The sequence below is a fragment of the Microtus pennsylvanicus genome, chromosome 2 (assembly GCF_037038515.1).
Source record: "Microtus pennsylvanicus isolate mMicPen1 chromosome 2, mMicPen1.hap1, whole genome shotgun sequence".
Taxonomy (NCBI): Eukaryota; Metazoa; Chordata; class Mammalia; order Rodentia; family Cricetidae; genus Microtus; species Microtus pennsylvanicus.
Window position 1 is genome coordinate 13,761,234 of NC_134580.1, and position 25,606 is coordinate 13,786,839.

Consider the following 25,606-nt stretch of genomic DNA (forward strand, 5'->3'; position numbering starts at 1 on the left):
ACAGGCACCAGTCACATGGTACACACACACATACATACATACATACACATACACACACACACACACACACACAAAACATCCATACACATAAACATAATAAAATTGAAACATAAACATACAAATATTGGCAATACAATTTGTTATGAAAAATTCTTTGGGGGGGTCTTCAGTAACTTTTACAAGTGTATAAGAATCAAGATACAAAAGTGTTGAGTACCTCTGCTATACTGTCTTATATGGCATACAGAAAAAAATTTATCTTGGGGTAGCAAGATGGCACAGCAGGTTAAATGTACTGCTGCCAAGCTTAGCTATTTGCATTCAATCCCCAGGAACCACATAGTGAAAGGGACCCCTGACTCCTTCAAGGTATCCTCTGACCACCACATATGGATCTATGGTGCTCATAAACATATAATATAAATGTTGAAAACTATTTACCTTTTTAAATTTTTATTGAACGCCAGGTTTTGTTTCACATTATTGATGGAATCTTTTAGTACAACACAGCCAATAATTTGGGCTTTTTGTGTGTTTGTTTTTAGCTTTTTTTGAGACAAACTTTCTCTGTATAGCCCTGTCATGAAACTAGTTCTGTAGACCAGGCTAGACTCAAACTAAAGAGATCTGTCTGCCTCTGCTTCCTGAGTGCTGGGATTAAAGGTGTGCACCACCATGCCTGAATAATAACTTATAATTTTAACAGAATTTTTCTATTGAATATATACTTATTACTGTATTGTAAAATATTACTTCAGAACATCTTACCTCTTCTTTCTCAATTTTTGCATGCTTCCTCTCTGCAGCTACATTTTTTTTCCGATTAAAATGAAATTGTGCATCTTCTTCAGCTTTTTGTAACATCTTTTTCTTTGCCTCATATTCTCCTATAAACTCTCCTGAAGTACTGATTTCTTCAAAAAACTGAGTTCTCTCTTTGGGTTTTTTCATAGAAATTGACTCTACAGTTCCCTATTAACAACAGGAAAGCATAACAGCATGTAAAATATGGTAGCATGTTTTAAAAACAGACCAAATGAGTATAACTACTTACCTGGAAAACTAGACAGTTCTGTGCTTTGACTATTATGCCTATCTTTTCCAACTGTGCTACATATGCAGAACGAGTCACAGGTTTATCTCCAAAATGAAATTCTGAGCATCCCCCTAAAATAAACAAAATAAACCACTATAGAATGTTTTTACTGAACTAGTTTTACAATAATATAATTAATACACCTATACATAAACTCTTTTCATTACTCAACAAATATAATTATATGCTAAGATTATTTCATGGCAGTAACAGATAAAAAGTGTTCTATCTCAAAGAGTTCATATCTTAGAGATAAAAACAAAATATTTAAATAAAATAAATAGCATGTGAGAAAGTGGCATCTTGCTGCGGGAAAATCCTTCTGTACTCTGTGCATATGTATCGCTCTCACTGATTAAAAATAAAGCTGAGTTGGTCTATAGCCAGGCAGAATAAAGTTAGGTGGGAAAGTCAAACGGAGATACAGAGAGAAAGAAGGGTGGATTGGAGGGAGACTTGAGCCAGCCACCCAAGAAGCAAGATACCAGAGGACCAGTAAAGCCACGGCAATGTGGAAATACATAGATTAATAGAAATGGGTTAATTTAAATGTAAGAGATAGTTACAAATAAGCCTGAGTTATCAATCAAGCATTCTGTAATTAGTAAGTCTCTGTATATTTATTTGAAACTGGGTGGTCGGTACAAAAGAAAATCTCAGCTGTAGTTCACAGTATCTATAAGGAACAAAGGGATGTTTCTGCATGTGGAAAAAGTTATTTCAACTTTGAATACAGTGAATAAAGAAATTTTTATTGAAATGAAGAATTTTCAAATAAAAAGCCAAAGGTTAGGTATGGTGACATATTCCAGCACCTTTAGGAGGATCACTTGCACTTGTGTTAACAGCACATTGACAGCTCATCACAATCAATAAATGTCCAAAAGGGAGCGAGAAAATTGACTGAAGATTACTTCAAGTGGTAAAATGCAGAAATATTTAAATTATATATATAAAAATATATATAATGTAAGTTAGTAATACAGTTTTCATACTTTAGAAATGTAGTGAAGTCAGACATGGTAGCACATGTGTGTGATATCTGCACTTGAGAATCTAAAAAGGATTATGAGATAAAGGTCAGTTGGACTACATATCAAGACCCTGTCCAGAAAGTGAGGGAGGGTGGGAGAGAAGATGTAATATTTATTCTAGTAAACGAGAAAGAAAACAGCAACAAGTAAAAATAATAAAATATATATCTACTTTTTATGACTTTATAGTGTTCTTGCATGATAAAATTACAGATGAGCTATAATAGTAACACAGGGAATTCATGAATAAATAATAAATAATAATAAACATTTTATTCAAGTTGCTTTCATGTATATATAAGCCAAAATATATTTACAAGAAAACAGCACAAAGAAGCAGAGAAAGCAGTTTAATAATGTCTCTACTTAGAGACAGGCTCCCTCCTTCACCTTAAGTAAATATTCAAGTATAAAACTGCTGCTTCACAGTAAGAGTATTGAAAAAGTGAGTCTGCTTAAACAAGAGACTTAATAGGAACTAAAACAGGTTCTGTTATTTGCTTCTAAGAAAGAGTCTGTTACTCACTATGCCACTGATTAGTCTCACACTTCAAAGAAAGAGCAATCTCACTCTAAACGAAAATTCACACTCACACACACACATACACACTACCTCGGATAATCCTTGTGAATGTTTTCTCTTCCCCACTGTCCTCTATGTATATAATTTTGACACTTGCAGAAGAAGAAACAGGTTTTCCAATATGTGCTCCATGAATAAGTTCTTGAATATTTTTTACTCTTAAATTAGTTGTTTTTTCTCCCATTACAAAACTAAGTGCATCCATTACATTTGATTTTCCTGGAAGAAGAAAGGAAGATGAAGATTCTTTTTATTTATTTATTTGGATTTTTTTTTTGAGACAGGGTATCCCTGTTGTGCTCTAGAATCACTTTGTAGACCAGGCTGACCTCAAACTCACAGAGATCCACCTGCTCTGCCTCCTGAGTGCTACTATTAAAGGCGTGTGCCGCAACCACCCAAAGATTCATTCTTAATGACTGAAAAACCTTCTGAGAGTCAAAGAATTTAAATCACCAATGGAAGTGAAATATAGCCAGTAAGTGAAATATAGACAAGAAGCCTTGCCTGGTCAATGTTCAAAATCTATGTGATTGGGAAAACTCCAGGTAGGTGGATTATTTCTCCTATGTAGCTGTGGCAGGAAGGTGTGAAATTAAGGATATAAACACATGAATAAAAAACCAATTAACTACATAAAATTAAACAAAACAAACATGGACCTCAGATCTCTCCTATTACTGGATATCACACAGGGCAAATCACTTAACTTCCCTATTTCAGTAACACCCATTTTATAAATTGGGAAATGATCATATAGACATTATAACAGCACCATACCTCTCTGTATTTAAAAAAATTTAAAAAGCTATCTGGGTAGTGGTGGCACATGACTTTAATCCTGGCTCTTGGGAAGCAGAGGGAGGCAGATCTCTGCAAATTAAGAGGCCAGCCTGATCTACAGTGTGAGTTCCAGGACAGCATGGGCTGTTAACATAGAGAAACCTTGTCTAGAAAAACAAAGACAAAACAACAACAACAAAAAAAAAACCCATTAAAAGTTAAATGCTAACTGAATGTAAGATCTTCTCAAGGTATAAACTGAGACTGCTAGAATCTTCATGTTTTAATACTTGGATCTGGGAAAGGTTTTCACATTTCTTGGTAAGAATGTAAAAAACTTGGTGAGAGCTGGGTGGTGGCGGCGCATGCCTTTAATTCCAGCACTTGGAAGGCAGACAGGAGGATCTTTGTGAGTTCGAGACCAGCCTGAACTACAAAAGAGCTAGTTCCAGGACAGGTTCCAAAGCTACAGAGAAACCTTGACTCAAAAAACCAAACCAAACCAAAAACAAAAAAAAAACAAAAAAACAAAAAAAACAACTTGATGAGACAGGACCATCTGCTTCCTTTCTAGGAGTCTGGAATTTGGGTACCGTGCTAGGAAGAGGATTATGACCATCTCCCAGTAAAAACCCTATGCATTGAGTCCATGAGGTTTCTTGGTGGCATTTTAACATGAGAACTTACTGCTGAAGATTTTGGCTTTTCCTGTTGCTGAGTTTGCTCTGTACCTCTCCATTGTCATGCATGACAATCCTATGCCACACACTGAAGGATCAACCAGCAAATCACCAAACCAGAGGGTAGTCCTGGAAACCTTCAACCCCACTGGTAGATTCGCTATATGGGGAAACTTAAAGATGAGTTCTATAAAAATTATAAAATTTGTGTCTAAGTCAGCTGTGGTGGGGCACACCTTTAATTCCAGCACTTGGGAGGCAGAGACAGGTGGATCTCAGTGAGTTTGAGACCAGCTTGTCTATATAACAAGCTCCTGGTCAAGGCTATATAGTGAGATACTGTCTCAAAAAAACTAAACAAATCCCTTGTGTTTGAAACAAGGAATTCAAATATTTTATCTCCTTACCAAGTAAATCCTTTCCTATACAAAGGTTCTGCTATTTTCCTAGAACTTAAGTGAATTAATTGGCTGACTGCTTCCTGCTTTTGCCCCAATTATTTTCAAACTAGCCAGTTGCCAAGACTGTCAGGGTAGACTCCAGCTAATGGGAAAAAGACTCAGACACCACCTGCCTTAGAAAAAACAAATACACTTCGGGTCTCAATGAGCTTGCTCTTCCAAGCACACTCACTTGATCAAGATACTTGTTAAGATACTTCAGCTGGAGTGGCAGTCTTTTTCTTTGTGATCCCAAACTTATTTCTAATATTACACAACTATAAACCCATAAATAGATGAAATTCCAAGATACAATGTCAGTTCAGCTATTACACAAGCAATGCGAACTTCCAGTGCCAGAAAGTAATGTAAACTAAGGTGGTCCGAGAGGGTTAAGAGTTATTCTAAAAGGAACAATAATAAGATTTTAAAATGCTGCAAAACAGCCAGGTGGTGGTAGTACACACCTTTAATACTAGCACTAGGGAGGCAGAGGCAGGTGGATCTCTGTGTTCAAAGCCAGCCTGGATTACAGAGAGCTCCAGGACAACCAGGGCTACACAGAGAAACATTGTCTCGAAAAAACAAAACACCAAAACAAACAAACAAAAAAGCTGCAAAAACCATGGCTTTTGGAGATTGATAAACTTCACATTGAAAGCTACTATGAAGCACATGTAGGACAAAATGAACATTCATTGAACTGAATTATTAACTGTGGCAGTAATGAAGCCAAACAACAACACCTTTTGATGAACTCTTATTTAAAATCTGCTCAAAAATAGATTTTTCCCATTTAAAATTTTCACTCAATTAATTTATATGTTCAAAAGGTTGTGTGTGTGTGTGTGTGTGTGTGTGTTTTGATACAGGGTTTCACTATGTTGCCCTGGCTACCCTGGAACTCCCTGTAGACCAGGACGGCCTCAAACTCACAAATCCACCTGCCTTTGAATCCCAATTGCTGCGATTAAAGGCATGCACCACCATATCCAGGTAAAAATTATTTTCTTAAGACAGTCATATAATATGTAAAAAAGACAATTACTTATGGTAATAAATATCTTGGAAAGATAAAACTGGGTGATGAAAGAATAGAACAATGGGAGAGAAATGTAAAGTGCTAATCTGCCAACTAATGTTAACAACCATCTGTTATAAAAAAAAAATGAACAAACCAAGACAGAAGACTAAAGATATCTGCCATGAATAATTTAAAAAGAACATTAGGAAAGCAGCTATTCTGAAAGATATATTTTAGGCTACGGTAGCTTAACACAGATGAACCAAGATTTGAAAACTTAAGTTACACTATTGTTATTCCAATCCTTTTTGATTCCAACTCCTCAAAACATAACTCTGTACCTCTCTTTTTGTCATTCCTAGTTCAAATTCTTAAAAGTTTCTTCAATTTTGATCTCTTAGCCATCAAAATATTCAATCATCCTACAAACATTTTCTGAACATGTGCCAGGCACTCTGTTAAGTACCAGGGTTAAAAAAAGCAGTAAAATATAGGTTTTGCACTATCAAAACTTAATGGAGACCATAGCTTTAGACTATCCTCATAACTAGATACCAGACTATGAGACCAAACCAAATAAAATAACTCATATAAGTTCTATACAGTCAAACTAAACTTCTAAGGAAGCCAGTAAATTCCCACATATACTGGCTTGTCCTGAAAGCTGGAAGGTCACAACAACCAATTAGAGAGTCCAATCTACCTCAGTAGGGTATAAGGAAAGTAACCTGTCATAACTCACTGTTGGCCAATCCACTTTTATTGTTCTTATAAAAGCCAACCGCTCTGTTATTCCTAATAGAATACTGATTCTACTTCATAGAATAATGCTACAATCACAAACAAAAGTCAATTAGCTCTTTAAATTTGTTGTAATTTTTCTTTGCACTGCCCTAAGGTGCTTACAGTGGGGTAATGGGATCAATTTGTTGAACCATTTTTGGTGCTGAACACCTACTATCTGTTATTTTATTTTTATTTTTTGCAACGATTTCTGTGAAATTGGTATTTACATTTTACAAATGAAGAGGCACAAATTCAAACATGTTTTAGAGCAAAATATTTGATTCCTAAAATACATGTTTCCAATAAATTTAGGAAATACTATAATAACTTCTAAGGAAAATGTGAAATATCACAGAAACACCTAACAGAAGCACTAATAGCTAGAGACCAAGCTGTATTTTAAAAAAATTATTGTGTTTTTTTTCTGCATGTATGTATGCATACTACATGTGTGCCTGGCGCCTGCAAAAGTCAAAAGAGATTGTGAAGATTCCTTGGAGCTAGAATTACAATGGTTGTGAGCTACCATGTGGATGCTGGAAACTAGATCCAGGTCCTCTGAAGAGCAGCTAGTACCTGTAACCACTGAGCCATTTCTCTAGCCTGAGCTAGCTTATTAGGAAATAATTCTAGGTTAAGTTTTAAGGAGCAAATCAATTGAGAGAGGGCGTGTTAAAGCTAAATATATCAGCCCAGGAAAAAAGAGTAACTTGATCATAGGTACAAAGAAATGAGAAAGCATGGTGCTATTCCAGTTTTTTTTAAAAAGCAGAATATTGCTTTTATACTTGGGGGTGTAAGAAGAGAAAGGCTAGGTTATCTAAGAATTACAACATACGACATTAAAGGAAATGAACTTTATGTTTAGATTATGGGAAGCCATGGAAGGATTTAAAAATAAAAGCATTGTGCTAAATTAAGATGAATTTAAAGGCTATAACATTCTGATACACTGTGTGAGTCTGAATTGGAAAGAGTTCTGGCCGAAGGCTGCTTTGGAATTAATTGAGAAAACCTGAATTTGATCATCAGCTGAGCATTTAAGAAAAGGCTAATCTTCTGAAGAAGAAACATTACGTATTAACCGTTTTCAAAAGTTTAAAGCTTATATAGAGCAAAATCTGTATGGCTATGCCCCAAAGGAACAGAGTCATCATCTCCGAATTATAAATAAATGTTTGATTTTCTACTCTTTTTTTTTTCGAGACAGGGTTTCTCTGTAGTTTTGGAGCCTGCCCTGGAACTAGCTCTTGTAGACCAAGCTGGCTTTGAACTCAGAGAGATCCTCCCGCCTCTGCCTCCCGGGTGCTGGGATTAAAGGTGTGCGCCACCACCGCCCGGCTTGATTTTCTATTCTTTTTTTTGGTTTTTCGAGACAGGGTTTCTCTGTGGCTTTGGAGCCTGTCCTGGAACTAGCTCTGTAGACCAGGCTGGTCTCGAACTCACAGAGATTCGCCTGCCTCTGCCTCCCGAGTGCTGGGATTCAAGGCGTGAGCCAACATCGCCCGACTTGATTTTCTATTCTTAATTTGAAGTGTTTTATATTACGTGTATACTATTTTTATATGAAATGTTTTTTTTTTAAAAAAAGATCATATCACTAGAAATCTAAAATGGAAAAAAATAAGCTGGATGGTAATTCAGAGGGTAGCTTCAGATAGTATGGTTAGTAAACATTAACTGCTGGTTGGGCTTAACAATCAATTTGCAGACAAACCGGTCTGCAGCGTTCAGACTGGAGACCACTGCTGTGAAGGATTTCACCTCAGCACCAGCCAGGAAACCGCCTTTAGAGATTACCTTGTGGGCACTACATTCCCTTTCTTTACATTAACCATGCTCGCCCACGTGTTTTCTTTTGTTTTGTTTTTCCCAACAAAGGTCAAATCCACTTCTTGCCTAGCACTTGCTGTCGTTGGGGTGGGGCGCCTCGGGACGGGTGAGGGCGGCCACTGGCTGGCGGAGTCTGGGAAAACAGTGAAACCTCGGGCCACAGTCAGACCTACAGCGGGGTGTGGGGGGGGTGTTCGGTCCCCTCAGGGCGTCAGCAGGGACTGGGGGTGACCGGGTCCCCCTCGGGTCTACAGCAGTGTGTGTGGGGGACGGACTTGGTCCCCTCAGGGCGACAGCAGGGACTGGGGGTGACTGGGCGCCCTCAGGCCTACAGCAGGGGGGGGGCAGACTTGGTCCCCTCTGGGCGGCAGCAGGGATTGGGGGTGACCGGGTCCCCCTCGGGTCTACAGCTGTGGGGGGGCTCGGTCCCCTCAGGGCGACAGCAGGGATTGGGGGTGACCGGGTCCCCCTCGGGCCTACAGCGGTCTGTGGGGGGGGGGGCTCGGTCCCCTCTGGGCGGCAGCAGGGATTGGCGGTGACTGGGTCACCCCAGGCCAGCAATGACAAGAACAGGCCCCCGGGTCCCCTCCAGCCTACAGTGTTAGGGATGGGGTCCCCTCAGGCCTACAATGGGGGTTGGGGTGTCTGGGTCCCCCCAGGCCAACGACAGGCGAGAGCAGGCCCCCGGGGCCCCTTGGGTCTACAGCGGGAGGCAGTGTCCCCTCGGGCTGAACTGCTCTGGGGCGCTGGTTACCAGAGCCATTGGGGCCGATGATGCAGGTGAACCTCTTGAAGGGACCGATGACCTGGCGGCCTCGCCACGACTTGAAATTCTCCACGAGCAGCAGCTCAAGGTGCCCCATGGCTGTCCTCCGCGCCTCAGCCGCCTCCTCGTGCGCCACGGACGAAAAGCGCGGGAAGCCCTTTGCCAAGTCTCGCGAGACTGGCGCGAGCGAAGCGCCTTTCCCTAGCAACGGAGATTGTTGGCGTTTCCCGGGAAATCCGATTCCTGTGCCACCGCTTGTTGCCGAAAGCAGGCTCTTGGTGGTCGCTGGGACAGATCAGCTTCCAAACTTTTGGGAGTGCTGCGTGCTGCTTCTGGGAGCTGCAGCTTGCTTATTTCTGTGACCTTTTCTTACCGTGTTTGTTCTGAAAGCTGCTGAAGCCCCGCGGATTCTAGAGCCATGGAGGTAGCGCTGGTTAAGGACCTGCAACAGGACGCCAGCCTCGAAAAGAAGCGGTACATGGAGCTGTGCAGGCAGGGACGGGTCTTCAACGCCAGGAACAGGATTATTGGGGTGAGGCACGGGGGGGTGGGGTGGGGTGGAAGGCAATGCTTGGAAGGAACGTTTATATCGAAGTACCAAGTTTGCCTGGGTAGACTTGAAAAGCCTTACGCTCACCAACAGTGGCCCAGCGGGAGCCAGTGGGAGCCAGCATTTGCTTTTTTGCTATTCTCCTGTTTAGCTCACTTTTCCCATTCTTCCAGGTGGCAAATGCCCTGGTTACCTGAGTGGGGTCCAGGAGGTGGGAGACCTTCCAGAGTTCACCACGTAGTGAAAGAGACAATGCCTTAAAACGGCCACAGAAAACGCAGTGGGATGAGCACCAGCACAGACTGGAGCCTGGAGGGGGGAATCAGAGAGGGCTTCCCAGAAGGGTGGTACCTAACCAGTGCTGGGGAGGATGTGTGTGGGTTAAGGAAGTGGAGGAAGTCCTGGTGAACACAGCACAGGCAGGACACCCAGCTATAAGCAAAGCCATCCAAGCATGGGAAGGCAATTTGTTGATTCTGTGGCCAGATGAGGGGAATTGTAGCCTACTGAATAATACTAGCCGGCTCTTACCTCTCTTCCCTCGTCCATACCCAGGGAGACACACAAGCCTGGGATGTCCAAGTTCAGGACCAGAAGATAAAAGAAGCAACTGAAAAAGTTAGGCATGAATCTTTTGGTGAGCATTTCTAAGATGTCCATCTATAGCTTAAGACTTCTTGTCTTCATTTCTGTGGAAGCCAGAGCAAATGCTATGTGTTCTCAGGGCCCTGGATTCAGTCTCCTGCATGTGCCTGAATGAGAACACACACACACACACACACACACACACACACACACACACAGAGTTATCATTCACATGGTCTTTCTCCTTTTAAAATTCCACAATTTCTTGTGTTCAGTTAACTGAAAGAGAATATTCTTCCTCTCAAGAAAAAGCAGCTAATGAATTTCAATGTACATCTTAAGAAATGTATTTTAAATAAAAGGAGTGTTTTTCATTGTTTTCTTAAAAAAAAAAACCCTTTCTCTAAAAGGGAAAAGCTTAAACACACACATGTACACATTCTCTACTTCAGACTCAAAGCTGATCTTCTGTGGAGGACAGCTGTTGATAACAAGTGACACACAAATCCTGGAGCTCAGACCTCTGAGCTGACTCAGTGATTTACATATGGTATGTAACATGCATGCATATAGTATTTACATACATGTAGCTCAAATAGTGTTCTAGGTTCTAGTTCAAAATGTCAAACAGAATCCAGTTTTCCTAGGTGGTTTTTAAATATAAAGCAAAGAAAACCAGCCTACAAACCACAATCCCAGACAACTTAGACAACCATGAGGACACTAAGAGAGACTTACATAGATCTAATCTACATGGGAAGTAGAAAAAGACAGATCTCCTCAGTAAATTGGGAGCATGGGGACCTTGGGGGAGGGCTGAAGGGAGGAGGGGAGAGGCAGGGAGGGGAGCAGAGAAAAATGTAGAGCTCAATAAAAAATCAATAAAAAAAGAATTCAGTTTTTCTTTCATGGCCAGCAATTTCACCAATTGTTGAACATTGGGTTTTTAAAATGCCATAGGATTTTTTAAGTATCAAAAAGCTGGGCATATAATTGTAGAGACAAACGTGCTATCAATTTAGGCTTTAAGAAATATGGGCAGAAAAAGACAATTTCTTATCAGTGGTTATGTTCAAGTGATTCAATTATGAATGAAGTTGCTTTTGTTTATACTATTGTACATTTTTCACACTTTTCGTCCTTGTTTGTAAAGTAGTTCAGACTTATCAAACCAATGTAGCAGACACACATGTGTCCACCACCAAGCTTGATGTCAACATTTTGCCTTGCTGACCTCGGGCATCTTCAAGAGTTCTTTCTGAAAACTACGTTGTATATAACACGAGTACCCCATTATAGTTTCCCCTTTTTTCCTTCTATAGAAGTGTGTATTTCCAATGTGTTTATAGATGTACTATCTATGTTTCCTTGATAATATAAACTTGCTTTTGCGTGCCTTTGTGTCTGCGTATGGTGTGTGTGTGAGGGTATATGCACATGTGTGTGCAGATAGGCCTGCCTGTGAAAGCACAGAGACCATGTAGACCAGGCAGGCTGGTCTCTGCCTCCCAAGTGCTGGGACTGAAGATGTGCACCACCACACCCAGATTTTAAAAGGTTTTTGCAAATACTGCTTTAGTTAATATCCATCTATCATGTGCCTTGTGCACGTGTGAGAGAGACACTAGCATTGAATTGATGGCTCAAATTGCTCTGTTAGAAGTACGCCAATTACACTTCAACAGCAGTGGGTGCAGCCGTCTCAATCTCATTCCTCACGTCAAGACTAGTGTGTGCACTGGTGGCATTTTAAGCATTCTGTCTGAATGTGTCCCATGTGTCCCATGAAAGTTTAGTGTTCCTATCTAAATATGTTATCCACTTGGGTTTCTTTATAGTGCTTTACCTGTGTTCATTTCTCAGTTGGTTTTCCTATGTACTTAAGGTGTTTGTAAGTATTTTTTATATATGCGGATGCTGTTCCTTTAATGGTTATGTTACAGTCTCGGAACATTGTCCTTAAGTCATGAAAATCAGTTCTGAAGTAGATTCATTCTTATTCATCGTAGCTGATATGTGTCCTGTGTCTTTCCTAGCTGCTGACATGAAGCACAATGACAAAGTCATGTGCATACTCCATGACCGCCAACGGAGGGACAGGAAACAACTCTGTCGTGCTATCAGTGACTTCCAGCAGAGCTTTCAGAAGCCAGAAACTCGCCGTGAGTTCGATCTCTCGGACCCCCTGGCCCTCAAGAAAGATCTCCCAGCCCGGGTGTCAGACAATGACATGAGGAACACCATATCAGGAATGCAGAAGTTCATGGGAGAGGATTTAAACTTCCACGAGAGGAAGAGATTCCAGCAGGAGCAGAACAGAGAATGGTCCCTGCAACAGCACAGAGAGTGGGAGAGAGCGCGGGTTGACCACAAGCTTGCAGGTAACCAAAGAGAAGTGAGGTTGATCTCAAGAGTCTTTCCAGCGCAGTGTTTGTGGATGCTTTTCAAAGCTCCACCAACATTACTACAAAAGTCAAAACCTCGGTCCTCAGAGTCAGCATCTCAAGCCTCTACAGTATAGGAAACACTTTCTGAGCACTCTTATTGCCCTCCTTTGCTTCCTGTTGCTGTGATGAAACACCATGACCAAAAGCAACGTGGGGAGGAAAGGGTTTATTTCACTCCCAGGTTCATTACTGAGGGAAGCCGAGGTGGGACTCATGTAGGGTGGGAACCTGGACACAGGAGCTGAAGCAGGGTCTGCTTAGAAGATGAATAAATGCATGGAAATGGAGGATCCACGAGGTCCTTTGGGAGCACAGTCACAGGCCCAGGGCTAGCAGGTCCTCATAGGATTCACTGGACCCAGAGAACCTCTGGATTCAGACATGAAAGAGCCTCTCTGTGGGGAACAACAAAACCCTAGTGAGATCTGCCTGCATGGAGGCCATCAGCCCCTCCTTGGCAGGCACTCCTAGCAGCATCTGGTCCTCTGAGCAGGCTACTAGTGACTGAACAGTAAGAGTTGCCAGGAAGATTGTTCTGACTTCCCAGCTGCTCCTGTCTGTGTGTTGATTCAGTCCCCTTGCTCAGCTTGGGCCCCTCCCAGCCCCTTTTCTCCCTGATGGCTTCCCTCTCAGACCCCTTCCCTGCCTACCTTGTCCACTAGAGTTGCTGTGGCCAGCCTGGCCCACGATCTCCATGCTCCCCTCTCCAAAGTCAGTTCTCAGCCTCAGCCCCCTTGATACATTCATTTGATTTGGTTTTCACACCAGTTCTTTTCCTGGTTGCTCTGTTGGGTCTTCTCCTTCAGCCTTCCCTCTGCCTGTCAAACCAGAGATCTGACAATCCTGACTTCATCTTCAGCCATCCTCAACTGTGCCCCTTCTGCCTCCTACATGTTCTTTAAGCCCACTTCTCACTGTCCGTTTGCCACCACTACTGAGACTAGCTGTCAGATTTTCTCGCCTGGATGGACCTCTGCTTTCTACCGTTACTTCCCCTCCAATCCATTCCCAACACATCAGGCAGAACAAAACTTCTCAAGAAATGCCGCACTGAACCATGCCACATCCATGCCCTCACCCTACCTCAAAGCTGTCAAATGTCTTCATGGGATGTACAGTAAGAGTCAGTGCAACCCATAGACTGTACATGTTGGGCCTCTGCCACCATGGACAGCATCAGCTGGTGTCTCCACCTCCTTCATGGCACTTCAGACATTTTGGCTCGCTCGCTTGGGATTGCATCATGTCACTCCCACCCTCAGGGCCTTTGCATGTCCTCCTAGAAAAGCAGTTTCTTGGTCCCTACCCTCCAGCTTTCCCAGCCAGGCATTCCCAGCATTTCCTCTTTCACCCTTCCTTCCCTCTATGGACTAGCACACTTTGTGTATCTGTTTGGAGGGTTTGTATGCTTTGAATCCCCGTTTATCACCTCTGTGTTGTGTGCATCCTGAGCAATGTGGGGCCCAATCTAGGCTCTTGATCACTCTCTGATGCATGACAGATTAACAGACGACGAGTGAGCTAAGGATGAAGGTTTGCAGAGGTCAGGAAGCCAAGGTTAAAGAGTCTGGTCCTTCGCGACTGTGGTAGAGCACAGTGGTAGAGCACATACCTAGTGTGTGTGAGGCCCTGCATCCCCAGCACCACAGAGTGTGCTCTTTGTTTTTGGAGATAACGAGGAGCCTCTCTAAACACAAGTAGAGAAAGAAGAAGCTGCTGAGCCTTGACTTTTTATATGTTCATTGCATACTGGCACTGTGCCTCAGAGGAGGGGCACAGAGGTTAAGCAAAAGTGCTGCTAACAGTGCTAGGCCATGTTTGGAAGCCTGTTCTGATTCCAAACCTTCCTACTTCACTCCTGGTACCCTCCAATTTCACTCTGCCTTGTCCCCCTCACTGACCTGGCAAATTTTTGCTGCCACTCCACAAGTATCTGTGACTTGGCACTCTACTCTGGGTCTTGTCTGGTCTCTACAGCCCTCTTTCCTAGTTCCTACCACTTCTTGCCTTTGTAAGGCTGAAACCATCTCCTGATAGACCAGTTAGCAAGGTCTAGCTAATATACCCTAGGACTGCTGCAGACATCACCAATTCACAGCAGGTATCATCGATCCATGGAGTTTATACCCATAATACCATAGTACCTCTTGCTCGTGAAGATCTATAGCTGCACTTAAATCATCCCAGCTCTCCCAGAACCTGTGAGCGGAGTAACTTCCCCCCTCCACGTACTCCTCCTTTTCTTCCATAGTAGAAATGAGTGTGGACCACCACACTCTGGTGGGCATACTCAGGCTGATGGTATCTTGTCTCCTGGCAGAGGACTTCCACACGCAGACAAGACTAAAGTTCGATGAAACAGCCAGAGACTTGCAGAAGCTAGAAGGCTTGACCAGGAAGGAAGTCTGTGCAGCCGTGAAAGAGTTCAACAAGAACCAGGTATCCATACCCTGAACTCAGGCTGAAGGGAGGGACATAGCTGCTTCCTCCGAGTCTCCCTACATTTGGAGGGGTCCCAAGTTCAGACTGCATACACCACCAGCTCTGACAGAGCCCTTGACAGGGCTCACACCATAACGGAGGTCAGTGAGATCTGGTTTGGCCTGACCCTCAACGCAAACTGAAACCAGTGAACTTCACCACCCGCATGGGTGGGGAAAGCTGTCACTTTTTCAGACCTACAGAACAGAAGGAGCCTCTGCCCACGTGAGCACCACTTGGCCTGGGCTGGTCTCAGTTCTTACTGTATCATAAGCTCAGTCATGAGGCCGTCGGAGCAGACAAATGGCACCCTTCTCTTCTCAGCTGCCCAATTTCCCCTAGGCTTCCTGTCCTCCAGCTCCTCTGAAGTTGCTGAGTTCCTTACTCCTTTGGAAACAGCTTTCTCCTCCAGGTTTTGGGGGTTTGTTGCTGTTTCCCCATGCAGTTCGATTCTGAGTGATTTACCATTCTCCCTGTCTCTAGAGATATGGTCTCAGGAAGAAAATGGCTGACTTTATTTCACATTTACTTGCTTTTTTCTTTTTTTAATCAAGACAGGGTTTCTCAGTATAGTTCCTTTCCTGGAACTCACTCTGTAAACCAGGCTGGCTTCAAACTCACTGAGATCCACCTGCCTCTGCCCCTCAAGTGCTGGGATGAAAGGTGTGCACAATGTCATAGTCAGCAGGAATGGCCATAGCACCTGCTCTTTATTCAGTATGAGGATGCACACAGTGTTAGGACAGTTTAGCCCATCCTCAGGACTCTGAACAGTAGCCACTACTTGTTTTAAGACCTATTATTTTTAATCGTGTGTGTGTGTGCATACATGTGTGTCACGACTGCCTCGACCAGCAAGGATGACGCGACACCGGAGCTCTTCTTACAGTTTATTCAGGACCTTGTTGACAATCGAATCTCTCTCCCAGGGCAAGCCTCTCCCAGCCCTTAAGAAGGCCTGGGCCGCCAATCCTGGATCGCCACGTGGGCATCGCCCATAGGTTCACGCATATGCAAGCAGCTTACGATCATCACATGATGATAGCGTGAGCCTGGCTTTAGCCATATATGGAGTTGTTTATCCTAGAGAGCACTGCTTTCGGGATCGCGGAGGGCAGAAGCCAGCACCATCTTTAAGGTGCGGCTCCACGCAGCTCTCTACACATGAGAGCCATGTGAATGCGGGTACCTACAGAGGCCAAAGTCAGATCCTCTGGAGTTGGAGTTACAGGAAGCTGGGAGCCGCCTGATATAGGTGCTGGGAACAGAACTTAGGTCCTCTGCTCTTAAACATTGAGCTAATCTCTCCAATCCTGGTGGCTGAGATTTTTAACTGTGGCAATAATTCCCTGCTAGCATGTTTGACTATTTGACAGCCCTACCACAGAGGCTGATTAATGCTTTTTCACTGGTAGAGAAAGGCTCAGAAGGATGAGCAAGGCTCTGAGGGATGAGCGATTTTCTAAGGATATCCAAATGCTAAATGGCAAGTATTTGAATTTGGTCTTGTCTGCCACAAAAGCTGTGCTTGATGACAAGGCAGCTGGCCTCTTGCAAGCCCCTGCCTTTCAAGTCCTCTGCTCATTATTCTCTAAGAAGAGCAGCCAAGGCTGGGAAATGTCTCCCAATCCACCTGTTTTAGTCAGGGTTTTCTAGAGAAACAGATCTGATAGACCAAATCTCTCTGTATAAATGGGGTTTACTAGAGTGGCTTAGAGGTCATGGTCAGGTGATTCCAACAATGGCCGTCTTCTGAAAGAAAGTCCAAGAACCCAGTTGTTGTCCAATTGATCCATGAGGCTGGATGTCTCAGGTGGTGTTCAGTATACCTCAGAATCCCAAAGAAGTAGCCTCTAACACCAGTGGAGGAATGAGCTTGCCAGTGAGAGTGAGGACAAGCTGGCGAAGGGCAAGGGCTTCCTTCTCCTGTATCCTTTATACAGGCTGCTACCAGGTATGACCCAGATGTAAGGTGGGTCACTGTCTTAGTCAGTGCTCTATTTCTGTGAAGAGACCCCATGATCAGGGCAGCTCTTAGGAAAGAAAGCGTGTAATTGGGAGCTTGCTCACAGTTTCCGAGGATGAGCCCGTTTATCGTCATGGTGGGAACATGGCGGCATGCGTGGCACAGAGGAAGTATCGGAGAGCTTATCATGCTATCCCTCAAGCAGCAGGAAGAGAGACCCTGGGCTTGGTGTGGACTCTTGAAACCTTAAAGCCCACCCCCAGCAACACGCTTTCTCTAACAAGGCCACACCTCCTAATCCACTCCCTTGTGACTAAGTACTCAAATATATGATCCTTTGGGAACCATTCTTATTCAAATCACTACAGTCTTCCTACCTCAAATGATCCAATTCTCACACACACAAAAAAATCTTTTACACAGGTACCCAGCAGCTTGGGTTTTAGATAAGTCCAGATGTAGATGTAGTCAAGTTAACAACCAAGAATAACCATCCCTTGACTGTACAGAGAAATACCTGCAGTCCAGAGAGGGCAGGCATTCTATACAAATCACACAGTCCCTCACGTCCAGGCTTTGAGCAGTGAATCAACAGGAGTTCTTCTCCCCTGCCCCCCCAAGATAGTGTTTCCCTGTATAGCCCTGGATGTTCTGGAACTCTCTCTGTAGATCAGACTGGTCTCAGACTCACAGAGATCCACCTGCCTCTGCCTCCTGAGTCCTGGGATTAAAGGTGTGCACCACCACCACCAGGCAGGAATTCATTTGCAATGGGGGCTATGCTGAAACTGTTAGGACTGCTGAGGCAGCTGTGTGCTACCACCTTTAGAAGTCACCACTGTGGAGGCTTGTGGTGGTGGCCTACAGATGTCCAGGGGTTTTAGGGACCATGGGATACACACTGCCCTGTACTGGAGACAAGCCAGTGGGGCAGCCCGTTGCTCTGACAAATTGGTGCAGAGCCTACAGTTGTACACACACCAGTGGGGAATGAGCCAAAGCCCAGCCACTGCCCAACAGTGCTCTGATAATCTCCAGCCTGCAGCCAGGGCCCAGATGTGGTCTTGACCCTGCAGTCACTCCAGAGGTCCTTCTCTACACAGGTTATGGAGTTGGCAGAACGGAAGAGGCAAGAGAAGCAGAAAGAGCAAGAGGACAATATGACTGAAATCACCAACCTGCTGCATGGGGACCTGCTCTCTAAGAACCCGCAGCAGGCAGCCAGCTCCGTCGGGCCTCACCATGTACTCCCTGACCACTGGAAGGGCATGAGCAAGGAGCAGCTGGAGGAGATTCGCTTCATTCAGAAGCAACAGATCCAGGAAAAGCTGGTGAGCTCCTCCTGGGCCACAGAGCCGCCTCTGCACCCCCGAGCTGCCCCCACACCCAGCTCCTGTGTCAGTACTCATTCTGAGAGATGCCTCTGCTGTAGGCAGCTTTCATTCCAGTGGGAGGGGAATAAGAGCCAAAAACTACGGCCACACATGCTGTGTGTAGCAGGTGTGAGAGATGATCAGAGGATGACTGCGGACCTTTTAGAGGGTGGACCTGGTTTACAGAGATGGGAAGTTGGTGGGAGGGCCATGCTGGTGGAGAGGGGCTCACTGGTACAACTTTGGATGTGTTAACTTTATAATGTCCACTAGACATCTGTGGGATTAGGTTTGCCTGATGTGGCAAAAGAAAAGGAACCCAAAAGCACTGGCTATAGCATTTTAAACAAGGTAGAATCTGTCTGTATATAATCGGTCCTCAGCATAGTCTCAGGCTTAAGTAGAAGCTCTATGGCCACTGTATTCTGCTATCTTTGGCCTCTGGGCCCAACTTTGCTCAAGTATCTGCTTAAATGCCAGCCATCACATACATGAGCAAATGTTGTAGAAGGAGAAGTAAGGATACCATTTTTAAGGAGTTTCACTGGACAACATTTAGATTACTCCAACTGGAAAGGACATCAGGACATGCATCGCTAGTGGCTCTCTGTTAAGGACGAGAGAATGGTGGCCGCTGGGGACTCTTACCATTCTCTGTCTACAATTCCAGGTGAAGTGTAGGTGGGGAAAAGCTGAGGAGGAGACAGGGTGTCTGATCAAGATTCAGAACAAGGTCTAGGCCAGAGCCTTACGTTTGGGAGTTGTCGTCTGCAGAAAGTAATACGGTAGCAGTCCTGAGTGTGATCCTGGGTGAGGCAGACAGTGAGGAACACTCAGGTCTGCGGCTCAGGCAGGGCCATCATTTACAAAGAGGGGACCTGCCGAAAGCAGCCGAGGAAGGGGTGGGTAGACGGATGCCAAGAGAGATGTCCTAGAGGTCGGGGGAGGGATCCCCTACACCACAGTACTCCCAGGATGTGATCTGCCCCCTCAGCAATGCAGCAGGCAGAGGTGCTGGGGTGAGGGCTGGCTACTCTGGAATAGGGTGCAAGGGAGGCCGGCCTGGTAGAGAGCAAGGAGCAGAGTCTGTCACACATCTGCTCAGCTGGACTGTGGAGTGAAGGTTGGCCTGAAACCCAGAATTTTGGTCCAGTTTTTATTCTAGAAGATTCAGAAGGCAGGACCACACAAAGGGAGAAAGAACACATTAAGATTCTTGCTTAGGCCCTTGCTCCATGCTTCTTGGTGCTTTTTCTTCTCCATGCTCTCTGAGCCCCAGGTGATCTGAGAAATAGAGCTCATGCTAAGGCAAGTGCGCGACTGGCCATGGTGTCTTTGAATAGTCCTTTACAGAAGTCACTGGCCATGGCGTCTTTGAACAGTCCCTTTACAGATACCACTGGCTGTGGCGTCTTTGGACAGTCCCTTTACAGAAAGATCTCTGAGATTCCCAGAAGCAAGGACACCCCTGCCAAGGTGACAGGTGGCTAAGCCAGTGCAGGCTGACTTTGGGTCCTGACATGAGACTATGCTGAACACCACTCATTCCTCTGGTGTAGATGTTCATCTAGCCTTCAACATGGCCCTCCCAGTTGTTTCTCCCAGAAGATCATTTGTGAGAAGTTGAACTGTCTTGGGAGTCAGTTCTCCACACTAATCCACACTAATCCAGTGCCCCAGAGGGCTCCATGCTTTGCAAGGAAGGATCTGACAGGCAGGACTTTTAGAACTAGGCTATCACCCACACCTTCATGGTGACACTGTTGTCATAGGGTAAGGCTCAGTGTCAGTGTGCTCAGGGATTCCACAAATGATCCCTACATTAGACAACTTGCTGGGGGCAACATTTGGCTCGCTAAGCCAGCTGGGAACCCTCCTGAGGATCTGATTGAGATCAGTCTGGCTGGGAGCACCATGGGAGTTCCAGGTCCTTCAGGAATAAGAGAACATCAATGCCATTTGAGGGCAGAAAGCAGCCAGACCACATAGGACAAGGGCAGGGTGGGTGAGGTCATCTCCCCTTCTCCTCCAAGCTTCATTTTTTCCACCCATAAAAAGAAGCCAGGTTTCTCAGATGAATGCCCTGGGCTCCTGGGCCCCAAGAGAAGGTTGTACATCCCTTTTCCTGCCTTCAGAGGCTTCAGGAGGAAGAATGCCAGCACAACATGGACTGGGACCGACGCAGGATCCAGAAGGCTCGCACCAGCCTACTCCAAGAGCGTCAGCAGCAGCGCTTGCAGCGGGAACTGCGCAGGGCCCTGGACTGCAGCAACCTCAGCCTGGCCAAGGAGCAGCATTTACGGTGAGTGTCAGGGACCTCACGTAGGTGCAGAGTAGGTGGGCAGAGCCATAGGTCACTCACTGTGTGTACCTTAGGTGTTTGAGGGACACTGAGTCACCTGGGGAATCAGGGAGATTTTCTGGAGGAGGCTTCATAGTTGAGTCTTGGGGTGTAGTGGTCGCCTACTATGTAGCCTTTCCAGGCAGAGGCAAGGAGGACTCTCAGGCTCTTTCACATGCTAGAGTCACCCGAATATAAACAGAACCCCAAGAGTGGCTCCAGGATACAGCTATGGCAGATAAACTAACAACAAGATCACCAGGCAAGTATTCGCTCACTCAGCTATTATTGTATCCTGAGGGGAACCCTGAGGTCTTCTCCAGTCTGACAGTTGTCATGGCGTCCACTGGGGCTTAAAGGAACACTCAGATATGACCTAACAAGACAGTCATACTCTTGGGTGATGTCCCCATGAGTCACTGACACCCAGTCCCTCATCTAACTTCAGTGTCACCGCTGAAGAATAGTGGAAAGGACTCTTACATATATATGTGTGTGTGTGTGCATATATATGTATATATGTGTATATATTTATATACATATATGTATGTATATGTGTATATATGTGTGTTTGTATGTACATACATACACACATATATAAAATATTGTGCAGGGGTATTTTTGCATAAATCCTGTATGCCACTTGCATGCAGTGCATATAGAGGCCAGAAAAGAGCATCAGATCCCCTAGAACAGGAGTTACAGATAGCTGTGTGCCTCCATGTGGGTGTTGGAAACTGAACCTGGGTTTTCTGCAAGAGCAACAAGTGCTCTTAGCCCCCAGTCATCTCTCTAGGCCAGGGAACTCTTGTTTTGAGCTCTTTAGTGTTGGAATGGATTCTGTAGTGTAGGCATCAAATACCTGGGCTTTACCTCTCATATTTGCTTATCTCTTTTCTTCTGTTATCAGGAAAAAACAAATGGATAAAGCCTCCACAAGTCAACCCACAGAAGATTATTTCTCACAGTTTAATACAAGAAGCCGCTAATAGGAAAGACTCCCCTTTTCTTGTTTATAGTAGTGTGGTCCCCTCGGAGTTACACTTATTTCAAAGTGAGCCTGCTCCTTGGTCTGAACGTTCTCATCACACTTCATCACCTGGGGAGTGTGCACTCTGGAAGCTCCGCTCTGTGAAGGCCTCTAGTGCAGCTCTGGGTGCTGTGGCCTTAGGGCACAGCAGAGAGGACACGAGGGCCGGTGTGCGGCTCCAGCTCTGGGCTAGCTGCTACAGTCACTTGCTAGCTCAGTAAGCATCGTAGGTGTTCTGTGTGCTCCATGAGGTACCCTTTGTTCCACTCTCACCCCAGAGGCCACCGGTATCTCTGCCGTTGTCTAGTGTGCAAATCTGAGTTAAAGGCACACATCCGGTTTATTGTGTGATCCTCCCCCCACACACACCAGGAAATGTCAGCACCCAGCAAGTCTGGCTTTCAGCCTCTTCATCTCCTGGCTCCTGTAACAAAGCCCCAGGCAACAGTGGTTTCTGTAAAGCATCATTTTTTATTTCTTGCTGTAAGGAAAACAAGCTGACCTAGAAGCCCCAGGGCTGGGGAAGGCCCAGTGCCCTCTGCTACTTGCTCAGCCTCCCTTGCCACTGTGCAGCTCCCATCCTAGGGTCTAGGTCTCTGTTCCAGTTTGCAGTCCTGTCACCAGAACCTTGCGTTCAGGGATATGATCCCAAAAGTATCTGTTTCGTCTCTGCTCACATCCCCACTCTGACAAGCTCTGACTTACAAGAGTGCTCCTTTTTGTTGTGGCTGTCCTCAGGTTGGTAAGACTTTAAGAGGATGTCCAGACCAAGGAGACCTCCGCATTCACCCATTACAGATGCGTTCTCGAGGAAATATGCCCCACTGACACCACCAACAGCTGCTGGGCTTTTAGGAAGGTCAGACCAAGTTGAAGTCACCAGTACAGCAGTGGCCATCACTGTTGGGCACAGATAAGAACAGGTACCCTTGAAGGCCTGTCCTTTACAAACACCCATCTGGGCCAAGAATCCAGGGGTAGTGACACAATGGCCCAGGTGTTTGTTTAGGCAATGACAGGATCTACCTATACTTTCCACAGGCTTCACTTTGCCTGGGTCTTTTCACATAGCCAGTGCCTCTGTCATAAAACTGGGACCCGCTGTTCTACCTCATGTTTTCCGCAGGGACTCACACATACCTGTGAATGCTCCAGCCACAAGTGGATTAGGCCTCTCTTCTCTGGAGCAATGTGGAGTCCTGCGATAGTGAACACCATTTTGCCAGAGGCCCATAGAAGCCAAAGCACTCATCAGAAGCTCCTCTATGGGCTACTCTGTGCCCCTTTGTATGCTTGGGTGGCCCCACTACCAAGCCCAGGGAATCTACCTCTGGAACTCAGCCCTCGTTTCCTGAGCAGGAGTGTCTGGCTTCAAGAGTGCATTATGGGACAAGAACATGCCAGGAAGAAAGGGTAGGTGTGGATGCTTTGGGCTGGGAGCCTTAAGAGCACCATGGCAGACTGGGCAGCTTAAACAATGGATATTTCTAGTTCCTTAAGTTCTGAGGTTAGAAGCGTGTGGTGGTTAGACTACCAGTAATGTACGCCTTTAACTCCAGCACTCAGGAGTCAGAGGCAGGAGGATCTCTGAGTTTGAGGCCAGCCTGGTCTACAGAGTGAGTTCCAGGACAGCCAGGGCTACACAGAGGAAACCCTGTCTTGAAAGAAAGTTTGTGATGGAGATGCTAGGAAGATAAGGACAACAGTCGTAAGGGGTATGATGACTTCATGTTCACAACTGCATTGATTTCCAAGTAAGGTTACAGTCTGAGCTACTAGAGGGTAGGATCACAAGTCATCTCATCACAGAATAAAATGCTGAGTGCCCCCTGGGTATATCAGTAATTCTATGGGGAACATTGATGAAGGGACCAGGATTTAGCACAAGGCATCTCAAGACCAAATTTTCAGCACAAAGATTTGTTTGTCTCAGAGGGACAAAGGGCAGGGAATAAGAGATGAAGACAGGAGATAGAGGAAGAGGGAGGTGGGGAAAAGAACAATGGAGGAGGGAAGGAATATTTGTGCTGGAGGGACAAAGGACTGCATCTGAATAGAGAGGAGACATGTGGCCCGTAGGCAAATGGCAGTCTATGAGGGAAAAGGGAAAACCTCAAGTTAGGATGAGGTGTTTAATTTTAAGTGGGCATGTTAATTAGGGCAACCAAAAGAGGCTTTTGATTGCTGGAGTTCAATACTTTGATAGCTGGACTTTGGTAGTCAGCCTCAGGAGGAGGAAGTGGCCAAATAAGGGACTAGACCTTGGTGGCTAGCTTTAAGAACATAATATAGTGGTTTTTTAGCAAGGCAAGGGAACTTGGGCCATGTTTGCCATTCTTGGGCCAACTAGAGTTCCTTCAGTGGGTACCCAGACTAAACAAGTCAGCTTGGGGCAGCATTCTCTTGGTAGACAATGGACAGTCAACTGAGGTGGTAGATCCTCCTGCTTTTGAGGAGTGTGGTAGTTTGAATAAAAATGGCACTCATGGGCCCATAGTGAATGGTACTGTCAGGAGGTTGGCCTTGTTAGAGTAGGTGTGTCCCTGTTGGAGGAAGTGTGTCACTGTGGGTGGGCTTTGGGGTTTCAAAAGCTCAAGCCAGGTCCAGTAGCTCTCTCTCTTCCTGCTGCCTGCCAATCCAGATGTAGAACTCGCAGCTCCTCCAGCACCATCTGTGTCCCCCCTCCCCTGCCATGACAATGGACTAACCTCTGAGCCTATAAACCAGCCCCAATTAAATGTTTTCCTTTATAGGAGTTGTCATGGTCATAGTATCTCTTCACAGAAATAGGAACCCTAACCCTAAGACAAGGAGGGAGACACAGTGGAATATCCACAGAAGCACACTATACGTCCATTAGGCAAATGGATCAATAAACTGTGATGTCTGCACAGTGATTATTCAGCCCTGGAGGGACACGAGATGCCGACAGAACACACAGCATGTATGGCCTTGGAAACATGGCAAGAGAAGAAGTCAGTCATGAAGGGCTACACACAGTCTAAGTACATTTTTATGTAGGACATGTCCAGAATAGACCTTTACAGACAGAAATCAGGTTAGACTTTTGCTAGGGACAGGCTTGAGGGGTAGTTAAAGGGTGCAGAGTTCCTCTGGGTGCTGAGAATGTGGTAGGATTAGTACCAACAGCTATAGAACACCGAATATACCAAAATCCATAGAAATAGACAAATAGGGTGAGTAATATAGAGAATGAGTAAGATGAGGAAGTCACATCCCACAGCCAAACTGCAAGTTAGAAAAGGACTTTTGCAAAGTCGACCATGTGCTTATCCTGGGGATCAGGAAAGAAGATGTCTGTCCACAAAATGACTGTTACAGAAATAGCCATAATGTCTCTATTTGTTCAAGTCCCAAACTGAGTCAACCAAAGTGTTTATCAACAGGTAGCCAAGTGCACATCTGTGTTGTTTTCATAATACCACAGGAATAAGCTGCTGACGACGTCCACCCAAAGGCAGAGACGGAAATTATGAGCAGAAATCCCACACCAGATACGAAAGTGTACAACATAAGATTCTGTGTGTTCAAAGTTCCAGGATCAGCAAAACTGTTCTTTCAGGAAGGCAGGAGGATGACTGCAGAGAAACATGAGGCCACTTGCTAGGAGTGGAGGAATTGTACAGATAAAAACAGCTACTCAGCCCACTGCTACCAGGACTGCAACTGAGGGCCCCTAACAAATGCCAGCATATCAGTGTTGATTGAGCTCCGTTTCTGTCGGTCGTTGCCACATCACCAGCAGGTGGCGCTTCTAGCTCACCCGCTCCCCTCTCCACTGAGCCCT

General features: G+C 45.1%; 2 protein-coding genes across 2 annotated transcripts in view; one reads left to right on the plus strand and one right to left on the minus strand.

The window, feature by feature from the left end:
• Positions 1–9,122, minus strand: part of Smc1b (structural maintenance of chromosomes 1B) — a 75,961-nt gene extending 66,839 nt beyond the window's left edge. The window contains exons 1-4 of the mRNA XM_075963522.1: positions 9,014–9,122; positions 2,744–2,932; positions 1,055–1,167; positions 769–972 (exon numbers count right to left, since the gene is read on the minus strand). Coding sequence (XP_075819637.1) covers positions 769–972; positions 1,055–1,167; positions 2,744–2,932; positions 9,014–9,122 — 615 coding nt within the window. The remainder of the gene's footprint in view (positions 1–768; positions 973–1,054; positions 1,168–2,743; positions 2,933–9,013) is intronic.
• A 106-nt stretch (positions 9,123–9,228) lies between these two features.
• On the plus strand, positions 9,229–24,552 carry Ribc2 (RIB43A domain with coiled-coils 2). The gene is made up of 7 exons (XM_075963523.1): positions 9,229–9,557; positions 10,131–10,212; positions 12,197–12,541; positions 14,928–15,046; positions 18,158–18,385; positions 20,563–20,729; positions 21,679–24,552. The coding sequence occupies exons 1-7, from the start codon at positions 9,444–9,446 to the stop codon at positions 21,755–21,757; spliced, it is 1,134 nt and encodes a 377-aa protein (XP_075819638.1). The 5' UTR covers positions 9,229–9,443; the 3' UTR covers positions 21,758–24,552.
• Positions 24,553–25,606: the final 1,054 nt, after the last annotated feature.

Bases quoted from the DNA above. Each gene is read 5' to 3' on its own strand.
- Ribc2 (XM_075963523.1), top strand. From the start codon at position 9,444: ATGGAGGTAGCGCTGGTTAAGGACCTGCAACAGGACGCCAGCCTCGAA. The intron at 10,213-12,196 runs GTGAGCATTTCT...TGTCTTTCCTAG, and splicing joins AGTTAGGCATGAATCTTTTG to CTGCTGACATGAAGCACAAT. The intron at 18,386-20,562 runs GTGAGCTCCTCC...TCCTGCCTTCAG, and splicing joins AACAGATCCAGGAAAAGCTG to AGGCTTCAGGAGGAAGAATG.